Source organism: Morus notabilis, unplaced genomic scaffold (assembly GCF_000414095.1).
Source record: "Morus notabilis unplaced genomic scaffold, ASM41409v2 Scaffold109, whole genome shotgun sequence".
Classification (NCBI taxonomy): Eukaryota; Viridiplantae; Streptophyta; class Magnoliopsida; order Rosales; family Moraceae; genus Morus; species Morus notabilis.
The window spans coordinates 230,959-242,004 of record NW_010363046.1 but is presented as its reverse complement, the minus strand read 5'-3'; the positions used below and the strand labels follow the sequence as shown (position 1 = coordinate 242,004).

The 11,046-nt window shown below is 33.0% G+C and overlaps 1 protein-coding gene across 2 annotated transcripts; it reads right to left on the bottom strand.

The window, feature by feature from the left end:
• Positions 1 to 3,788: 3,788 nt before the first annotated feature.
• Positions 3,789 to 8,944, bottom strand: LOC21400344 (zinc finger protein CONSTANS-LIKE 10). 2 transcript variants are annotated; one of them, XM_010103409.2, is made up of 6 exons: positions 8,831 to 8,944; positions 7,650 to 8,157; positions 6,997 to 7,374; positions 5,885 to 6,115; positions 5,493 to 5,794; positions 3,789 to 3,996 (listed from the first exon to the last, which is right to left on the bottom strand). In XM_010103409.2, the coding sequence occupies exons 2-6, from the start codon at positions 8,097 to 8,099 to the stop codon at positions 3,867 to 3,869; spliced, it is 1,491 nt and encodes a 496-aa protein (XP_010101711.1). In that variant the 5' UTR covers positions 8,100 to 8,157; positions 8,831 to 8,944; the 3' UTR covers positions 3,789 to 3,866. The 2 variants fall into 2 exon arrangements, with proteins under 2 accessions (XP_010101711.1, XP_024024872.1); XM_024169104.1 differs by lacking the exon at positions 8,831 to 8,944 and adding an exon at positions 8,790 to 8,825.
• Positions 8,945 to 11,046: the final 2,102 nt, after the last annotated feature.

Genomic DNA, 11,046 nt, shown 5'->3' with positions numbered 1-11,046 from the left:
AGGGCAAAATAGGAATTTTAGAATTACGGAATTCTAAAATTAAATACTCAAAAAATAATTAATTGAGAATTAATTATTATTTAAATAATGTGATTATTTAAATTTGAATTTGAACACATCTAGATTTATCCATTTAAACTTATTTGATAAGTTGTTCAATTTAGAATTCAAATTAATATAAGTTTGACTTAAATTCGAATTTGAATTGAATTAAAATTGAACTACTGGATAAAGGATAAAATCTCTTCCTTCCCTATCTGATATAGGTACCACACACAGGGATAAAACCCTAGAGGGTGGCCGGCCATTTAGAGGATAAGGGGAAGGGATTTTTCTGTTCGAAATTCAAAAATTGGAGATAGGGATTTGATCCTGTTTTGAAGTTTGACTTCTACTCTTTAAATATGAGAATGATAGAAAATTGTGAAAACAATTTTTGAAGCAATTTTTCAGCCCTGATAGTTGGTGGCCGAAATTCATAGAGAGAAAAGAAAGAGAAAATATTTTTCTCCAAAAATTCCACATCGTGCATGCGTTGGTGTTTGTGAAAATTCGAGTGTTTAAGAAACCTATTTTTGTCTCACGTGTGCCCACACACACGTCTACGTGGAATCAAGGAATTGACGTGGAAGACTTTAGTATTCTAAACGCAAAGATTGGAGCAAGGACTATTCGTGGTCAAAGAATTCAAGTTATCATCCGAGTCAGCTTCCAAGTATTTTTCCGGATTGAATTCTTAATGTAAATTAATGCGATTAATTTATTCGTGCATAAATCAATATAATCTATAGAATATCTTAAAAGTTTTATGAAAATTTTTGTTATACACGATCTGCATTCCCCACGCTTCCGTTGTCTGACGTGTCAAAGCATATTTTCCCATACAACACTGCCAAACTTGATCAGAGGAGAAGCACGTGAATGAAGGGCTCGAAGGAAGAAAACAAGCAACAGACACGGCAAAGGTGGAGGAATCTCTCAGGAGGTCAGGAATCGTCACTGTAGCAGTTCAGAGGACTTAACTCGAGTAGGTGGGAGGACATTAACTCGGGAATGAGGGAAAAACTCGAGTGCTGACTTGAGTTTAGTCTCGAGTATAACGAAGCCGAACTTAAACTTGGGCCAGCCACCCACACTCGAGTAAAAACAGGCAACCGAACAGGCCCTATATTTTAGGGTAACTATTATATTAATGATAGTGTCTATCTTATTACATTTATTAGTACTATCATCATAATTAACTATTATAATCAAATAAATATATGTGTCTTCTCTAAACTTAGTAATTAATCTTTTCAAGCAATTGTATAATATTATCAATTATAATAAAAATATAAATACCTCTGTTTTTAGATTGATTTAATAATCATCCAACGCCTAAAAATTGACCAACGATGTGGCCAAAGAAAATGCCGTCCTTGTAAATGAGCATTTTATGTAGCTTCATATTGGTATATTGTTAGTCGGGCAAATCAGCAAAATTCCAAAAGACACTACATTAATATGCAGCTTCATATTCCAAAGCTTGCAGAACTATTGACTCAAACTTGACCGCTTGTGAAGCAATAATTTTCCCACGACAAACTCCAATCTTCACTTTATAGTTGCAGTCCATTCAGCTCACAAATAGGGTGATATGTCTGTTATAAATGTATGATATTGATTAAATGGTTTTAACAAATTGAATATTTGACCAAAAAAAAAATTGTAACAATTAATACGATTAAATTTTTATCACGTTACATTATTAATGTTATGTTTGGTAGGATGGATAAAATAGAGAAAGGAATGAGAAGTAAAATACATAGATAAATGAAGTAAAATAATAAAAAGGGGATTTTCTCTCATGTTATTTAGTAGAAAAGAAGAAAAGTAAAAAGAAATTGTCAAATCTAATACATTTAAAAAAAAATGTCAAATCTAATACATTTTACAATAATATCCCTATATAAATAAAAATATGATGAACCATTAAGGTTAAAATAGTTATTTTACATATCATTTATTTGTTAAAAATTTTCTCTCATCTTTTTTTCAAAAAGTTGGAAGGATTAAAAATTTATAAACTCCATAGATTTTCACCGAGACACCCCCAGAGCACCCCCAGAAGATACCCGGGAGACCCTCGGGATCCTTCCTTCTTCATTTTCTCTCTACCAAACAACCAAATATTCCATTTTCTTCTCTAAAACCTTTTCTCTAATTTCTTTCTTTCCCATTTTCTATTTACCACACACACCGTAAATTATTATATTTGATGAAAAACCATCGGAAATGTAATCATTGAAGTTCTATGTGATGACAGAAATATATATATATATATATATATAACCCATATATATATATATATATAACCCATATATATATATTTAATTTATGTAAGATGTAGGCCTCGTTCTTTTTGTTGATTCGAGTTTTATTACAGTAAAAAGCTCTTAAAAACAGTCACATCTAACTTTTTTACTACAGTAAAAAGTTTTTACACAACATCACATTTTAACTCAAATTAAAAAATTAAATTAGTGAACTAAACGGGCCGGACATAATTAATCCTTTTCCATCACCAAGTACATGCAAGCATTCAGCAAAAATCGTGCAGACAGTACATACTTGGTATATGCAATTTTGTTCTCTAAATAGTTCGACATTATTTTATCCACGAAAAAAAAAAAACAATGACAGAAGAAAACGATAGAGAAGACGACACGAGTAAGACTTACAAAGGCCCCGTTGCGGTTAGAGAGGCACTCAATTACATTGTTGCTTGTTTTCCAAGCTTATTGAGAGGATGGCGTGGTCCTGGCCATTTGGGGAGTTTTGTTTTTTTGTTTTTTTTTGTTTTTTTTTTTAATTTGATCATGTTAACCGGATTAAGACTTTACCACTAAGCCATCATTCTTTTCTTCTCTTTTTTTTTTTTTTTTTTTTTTTGTGGATTTAGAGTTTGCTTCTCTACGACAACTATAACTACCTAGCTATTTATTTGTCTAATAGCTCCCCCATCAATGTCTAATATCTGATGTTTGGTGAAATAATGTGTTTGTGTAACCCCACAATCCCACACTTTCTCCCAATTTCAGACACTTTTTTTTTTCCCTCATTCCATGGTTGTTAAGTTCAGCAACACATAATTTTCAACATTAAGCCTAGCTCGTTGAGCAACAATGTTTTAAGTTTCTCTTTCTTTGTCATTACAGTTTGGCCATGTTGCTTTGTCTTTATTCCACGTAGATTTTGCCCACATTTACATGTTTATCAATTAATCATGCGTGTCTAAGACTAATTTGATACTTTAACATCATAGTCTCTGGATTGAACGGCAAGGCCTATATCTGGTCTCCCTTCAAAATCAATCATATAAGCTGGTCTACTGTAGCTTAAAAAAATTACCAAACACCAAGTAATATTTTGCGAAATAGAAACGGAGGAAACGGTGTATAGCAGCTAGTTTTAGTGATAGTTGAATTAGTGAGAATTACATCGATCGTAATCTAATCCGACGGTTAAGGAGCTAATCATCAACTAGCATGGGGTATAAGATGTACAAATGACACATGAATAAGTTCATGACTACTAACTACAATCTCGTAGGGAAAATTTAAAAATTGAAGTTAGATAATTTTATTATTAATTTTTTTTCCTCTTTTTTGCAAGCTGCATAAAAGACAACACTCAGTAACACCAAACCAAAATACTCTGCAATACTATGATGCATTGAAAAGACAGAAGAAGCAAGAATTGGTCAAATTATGAGTAGTTATAATAAATTAACACGAGACTGCCAAAAGATTGATTGATCATTTACTTTGGACTAACATTGGCATATCTACAAAACACCAAAAACGTAATCAAATTAATTTTTTTAATTAGTAGCTTCTTGCCACATCAACACTGTCGGAGTCATATCCCGCAGTACTCCTCACAAAACGACCCTTCACCCGCTTCCTCACGTCGGCTCTTGCTTTCCGAGATGGGTACCGAATTTGCTTCTCATGCCTGTAAAGTAAAAATCAAATTTACCTCATTATCATTAGTACAGTACAATAAAACTATTATCCTTAATATATAGTTATATATCACTAGACTTTCAATTAAAATGTTATAATATATAAATAAACTCCTCTAAAATTATATGTAAATATAGGTTTTGTCTATGATTTTATTTTTTTGGGAGGACCATACTTCTCCACAATATATAGAAACGAGAAGCAAAATATCACATTTATAATTAAACGTAAGTTGACTTAGAATGGCATGATATAGACCAATAGTTTAGTAATCTCAGACTATTATTAACGTTGAATAAATTTAAAATTTCATATTCTATTTTGCACTTTTATATGCTACAGTATAATTATAGTCCTCACCCACAGATTAAGGAAAAAAGTCTATAAATATGTAATGTCATTTGTGTGCTCGTGTATATATATTAAGGATAACCGAAATAAACAAAAGAAAGCATCAAAACTGACGGGTAATAATGATATATATCCATAATGGAGTTCAACCTCCAAAAATTAATTATGACATCCAAAACTGTGGATTATAAGGGTATCTTAAGGTTACGTATAGTCCACCTAGAGAAATAATTATAAAGCACCTAGAGAAACACTTGTTTCCGATTAACTCGCCACATCCACGTCGCTTGAGGATGATTTGTTGCTGACTTTGATGCGACTTTATTAGCTTTTCATGCTAATTGCTATCTCTAGATTTCATTTTTTTTAATCTTAAGTACGGAATGTGACAAGTTGAATCAAATTTACTAACGTACTAACATGCATTTTATGGCATTTCAACGAGACCTAAGAGCTTGAGTTTCTTTTTTTTTTTTTTTTTTTTTTTTTTTTTTTTTTTTTTTTTCTCTTTTGTGGGTAGAACTAAGAGATAGAGACACGTGACAATTGTTTGAAAAAAAAAACCACACTTAAATAGAAAATAATAAGTTCAAGCCTTGAATTACACTCTATTTTTTCGGTGGATCACAATTCACAGCCATAACGGAATCATAAGTAGTAGTTAAAGGCCATGAATTATTTGATTAAATTACAAGGCAATCAACGAGCACGAAACAAAAACTTGATCAAAAATTTTGGAAGTCATTATCTCATTTCGAGAAAAACCAAATCCAACTTTACTTTTTTCAGATATGTTATACAATATTAAATACATATTGCAGTGAGATCATTCTGTCATAAAAATACCTACTGAATACTAGTGGTATTTATTTTAGAACGCCAAATCATGTAAGATGTATGTCAAAGTTAAATAACATGCAAGTATAACCTAGCGTAAATATACAATCTCGCCTCCAATGTTAGGTCAAGAGTTCAAATGAAAAAAGGGTAAACTTTAAAGATTAAAGGGTTTTAAAAAACATTCACTTAACTGTATTTTATACCTTAATTACTATAAGATATAAAGACGAAGGTTTAATGTGCAATGATTAAGAGATAAGAGCCAATTTCAAAAGAAAGAAAATGAGTACTTACAGTCTAGTCTTCTTCTTCTCTTTGTACCTCAACTTAGCACTCTCTCTTGCTTCAGAATCCAAATGCAAACCCTCCAAATCACGCGAACCGATCGAAGCTTCTCCGGTAATGTAACGCGAAATTCCACTGTCCAGAGAATCGGCGCCGCCACCTCCACTATCGGCACTAAACTTTGAAACGGACAGCGACATACTCGAACAGGACATCCTAATTATCCCGGGCGGATTAGTGCCATGATCATGAGCTTTAGAACTGCTCACGTCTCTGTCCATGTGGGATACCGTGGAAGCCATAGAAGCGTCCTAAAAGAGAATTCAAATTATTTTGCGATGAACACTGAAATGGAACCTAAGGCTAAAAAAATGAAGAGAATGAAACTGAGATTCGGATACCTCCATAGCTCTTGACTGAGTATTATCTAATTTTTCTAGAGACAAATCTTTATCCATGGAGGAGTATGACATGTCCTTATTATCGTCAAGGAGGGATCTCATCGGATCTTGGTCACCGCCGAAAAGTTCTTCAAAGTTTCGGAACGTCAAATCCACATCGGGAATGTTGAAATCATCCTGACAAATGAGTTCTTCGCAGACACCAAGATCTTGCATGTTTTGAGACCATAACTGCAAAATTGATCGACAGCAACAGATTTTTTAATTTGACTTTAATTTGTTTTAAACTAAGAAAACCGTTAGTTGACTTTTGGTAAGAGGAAAATAAAACTCTCAAGTGTTGTCAGAAAAGTTTGAAACAGAAATGGTAGTAGAAGAAGATTAAGATCACCAAAATGCAGGTAAAGCTAAAAGAAATTTCATTCTGACATTTTTTACAATTATGTTCTACTGGGTCATATGATTTAGCAGTTCATTAGACTGAAGTGGATTAGTAACCATTACCTTCTATTGAATAATGCTACAATCCTAACTTTTATTTCAATTTTTTATAAAAACCGACGTGGTATGTAAGTTGTCACTTTTTATTGGTAAGTGTTTAAAAATTTCACATCAATTAATATCAAAAAGTTGCATCTAATATAAAAAGATAGAATAAAAGTTGGAACCCCTATCACTACTCTTAACTATTAGGTATTTGAGATTGGAATAGTATTATTGTTTTCTCAATTTCTTTTTACTATCCAAACATATTAAAGCTAAAAAGCTTTCCCCTGAGTTATATAACTGAATATTAAACTCTGTTATTATATTCCGATGACATGACATAATGAAGCTCAAATATCCGATAGTCGGTTATACTACTTTCTTTCGTTCTTATTTTCTTTCCCTCGTACCAAACAGAGTGAGAAAACAAATCATATTAAGGGAGAAGAACAATGCAAAGTTTTTTCCCCACCTATGTACTGGAAATGTACTCCAAATGCGGAAAATTAATTTTCTAACTGCTGAATTCAGCTATAAATAGCAGAGCTTTATTTTACACGGATTTTGTTTTAAGACAATATAAATAGCAAACATTTACTAATGAGAAGCAATGATATTGACCAAACCTGACTACTTTGAACTGGACTTCTACACTGCCACAAGGGTTCTCCATGCAAGGGAAGCCCAACACTTGAGGAGGGTGCGGGCGAAAATGGGAATGGAAAAAGGTCGTCGTCGCATTTCAGCTCTTGGTCAATTGGAGTGTCGTCTCTCTGCTGAAGATCGGTTCCGAGATCATGGGAATTTTGTAAAGGGTTATCAAGATTTTCATTGATTTTCTTGGCATAATGTCTCATTGAAGAAGACACATCGTTCTGCTCTTCTTGGCAATGTATTAAAGGTGAAGGATTAGTACTCCCTCCATTGAGCTGAAGCTTTTTCAAGTCTATAATTTGTTGCAAAATAAAGCAACTGCTTCTCTGCTGTTGATTCTTTTGCAACAACTGCAAGACCAAGACATTTCAAGATGACACATTAACTTGTTAACTTATTGTGGTCCAAATTTAAAACATCAAATTGGAAGAAAGGAAAATACTAATAAAATTGTTAGTTAAAATTTAACCGTATTAAAAACACAAAAGACTTTGAAATCATTTGGATGCCATTTGTTTTATAGGTTTGAACCACGATTAAACTTTTTTATTACAGTGTTTTCTCGTACAAAAATTTTGAATTTCTATTCAAACTTGTGAACCAAAAGCCAACTGGATTTTCCAACCTTAACTTGGCCTCCAATTTGTGAGCTAGAATGTCCTGTGGTATCCAAATTCACCACAGTGGAGTCACCGGTAGCACAAGAAGAGGACACAAACTGATCATGCTGAGTGACAAGGCTTTCTAGATCACTTAATTTTAAGCCCCACAAAGCGGCAAAGTCCTTGGAAGAAGGGCATCCCATGAAACTTCTGATTGCCCGCTTCTGATGCCGAGTTGAGACATCATGAAGGCTGCGATCGCAGGCACGACACATGAACATCTGGTGATCCAAACACTGGAGATTGGCTGGCCGGAACCTGCACGAATCGCATAAGACGCTGCGGAGATGTCTGCTGGAGAGCGTGTTTGCTGAATGGACTTTCGCGTCGCACGAGAGGCACAGATGTGCTGTGTCGGCCTTGCAGTAAATAACTGGCCTCAATGTTGTGCAGAATTCGCATATTTTCTCCATTTTCTAGCAAGAACTTCGAATTTCTAGAGTGGTCCAAAATACCATCAGATGTAAGTTCCTGATTTTCAGTTCAACAGATTTTATGTGTTAATTAAGCAAATATACTTAAATTTGGAGGAAATGGAAGTAGCACATAACTGAAGTTTCTATAAGCAATAATCCAAGTACAGAAAATTGTAGTTATCCCAACATAAAAATGCACCTAGCAGGAAAATAATTTTTCATACTTGTTTCAAAACAAGAATGCTTTTGAGAATAATGGCAACAACAAAAAAAACATCATAGTTCCCATCTCATAAATGAAAGATCAGGTGAAAAAAAAGGTCTTAACCTTTCCTTTAGGCACCTAAATATGTATTCTTTTTTAATCTAGACAAAGTTTTAGCAACTTCTTGGTACTAATTTGAACATTTTAAAGACACCAAAATCTAATGGTCAACGCAACCTAGCAATTTCATCAATAATCCTCTAACTACGTTAAAATAGATAAACGAATAAATAAACCAAAAAATGAACCGATTTGGATATAAATATTTTCCTAATTAACACCAAATTACCAGCCACAACCAAGCAACTAAAAAAAAAAAAAAGACGATCCAATCTGAACAAGCACTAGGACAATCCCAAACGAAGATGATATCCTAACTTACCTCACGGATTAGCTCAAAATAATTCCAAATAAAAACTGACCTTCACATAAGAATAAAAAAAACTCAGCCGTATCTGTTTACCAAGAAAACCAAACGAGAAAAAAGCGGGGTCAGCTCTGTTCTGTACTTCTGTCCTGCCAAGAAAAATTTTCCTGGGAAAATCCGACTTCAACTGGTCTGACTTTCTGCCTGAACTTTTCTTTCTCTGCTTAATTTTCCTTTTTATTATCTTCTTCTTTCTTTCACTTTTTGTGTTTTGTTTTCTCCGATCTGAAACTCGGGTTTGGATCTGACGTGTACATTTATGAACGTGAACTTTTCCAGCATGGATGAGAACACGTGGCCAGTAAGTGGGGCCCACGGCGTTATCCATGCACCATCTCCGAGGGGTGACGTGTCCAAGTGTGTGAGTGAAGAGTGTTGAGAAGTTAGCCTTGCCCACAATGTCATCCCAAAAGGGTGGCTCTTTGGCCCAATCGGAGTACGACACGACGTCCATGCCAGGCCTTTACGGCGATTAGGGATAAACGGCTGTTGAAGTTCGCGGGTCCTGGGGCCCACTAAAAAGGATCAGCTGGACGAATCGCAAAGAACCGAATATTGCCCACCCCCCAACTACTTTTTTAATTGTTTTCCAAATTGGATTACAAGAAAATTATGCAATTGTTAGTTTAAATTTTATTAATTTAAATTTTTTAATTTGAACAGAAAAATTTAAATTGTATTTTTAAATTAACGTTTAGATGTGCAGTTTAAATTTTAATTTAAACATGAAATAAAATTTAAATTTGTATTTGATAGGTGTAAAAAACAAAGAGAGTGAGGACCTTTTTACTGTTTAAAAATAGTTTGAACAGTTGAACTTGAGGGGGAGTTAAACTTTAAATTAGACAGTTTAACTCAATTCAAACATGAAATATAATTCAAACTACATGTTTATCAAATATCAGGTCAAATTGTGCTCACTGTTCAAATTAAATTAAACTGAGCTAAACCAGTGAAACAAACGGGGGCTACATCATTCATGTGTTTTGTTTTTACTTTTCTTCTTTTTAAGGGATTTTCTCTAATAGTTCCTGCAAAAATAGACTACTGATAGTCTTTTACTTTTCAACTGACAAATTTATATTAAAATTTATCTGTTCTGCATATATTTTTTAATCTGATGTGATTTTAACCATATCTACCGGTTAAAAACTGAGATTAAGATAGGACAGACTACCAGAGAAACTCTCATTTTAAAAATATCCCGTGTTTATTTTTTTGAAAAACTGCTTATAAAATTTAAAATACAGACCTCGTTCATTTCACTGATCGAGTTTTTAGTTTTAGGTTTCTACAGTTAAAAGCTTTCAAAAAATATTACATCTAAATTTTTCTACTACAGTTAAAAGCTCTAAGAAAATATCACATTTCAACTCGAATTAAAAACTCAAATTCACAAAACAAATAAGACCGTAGTGTCTGTGTGAAAATGTTATTTACTTAAAGTAAAGTGTCAAGTGGTTATATGAATTGTTCCTTTTTTTTTTGGGCCTTTTTGTGCCATGTGGCTTTACACTTCTCCACAAAAGTAAAGCTTAATTATAAACCATTCTTCTATAATTTAATTACAAATCTGCCATTGCCTAATGGTATAATTAGGCAGGGGTGACTATTCGTGTTAATAAATTATATTTGTGTTCAACCAGTTTATTAATTGTATCAGAAAATATCAACTCAAATACGACTCATTTATTAAACAACGTGTCAAAAATGACAACTTAAACACGACTCATTTATTAATCGTGTCAACCTGCGTAACCCATTTAAATTAATATATTAAATAAATAATTGATACAATTAGGATTTATTTAACACGATCATGACACATTTAACAATTTTGTTAGTCAGTTTATCTTTTCTTTTAAGATAAACGAGAAAAATTTATCAAAAACTTTTGAAATACATACTATATATATTTAAAACATCATTTGAACTTTTATATTATATCATATATAATTAATTTACAAATGACATATATAGTTAATTGTGTTGATTTGGGTCACTTCGTGTTAGAAGGTCAATCCTAACCTAACTCGTTTATTAATCATATTAATCCGACTATGATCCAAACTCATTTATGGTAAACTCAAACACGCTAAAATTGTGTAAGTTTCGAGTAGTGTTATCGTATTATAACCTAAACTGCCATCTCTAAGTATAACCAATAAGAAACTAGCAATGACGACGGAAAGAAAAGAACCTAGAGATAATTGGTAAGGAATGTGTTTATACACGCTAGATTGTTGGCTTTT

Excerpts from the sequence above, each read along its gene's own strand:
- LOC21400344 (XM_010103409.2), bottom strand. The coding sequence starts at position 8,099 with ATGGAGAAAATATGCGAATTCTGCACAACATTGAGGCCAGTTATTTAC. Across the intron at positions 7,375-7,649 it reads AAATTGGAGGCCAAGTTAAG|TTGTTGCAAAAGAATCAACA; the intron begins GTTGGAAAATCC and ends TTGGTCTTGCAG. Across the intron at positions 6,116-6,996 it reads GTCCAGTTCAAAGTAGTCAG|TTATGGTCTCAAAACATGCA; the intron begins GTTTGGTCAATA and ends TCAATTTTGCAG.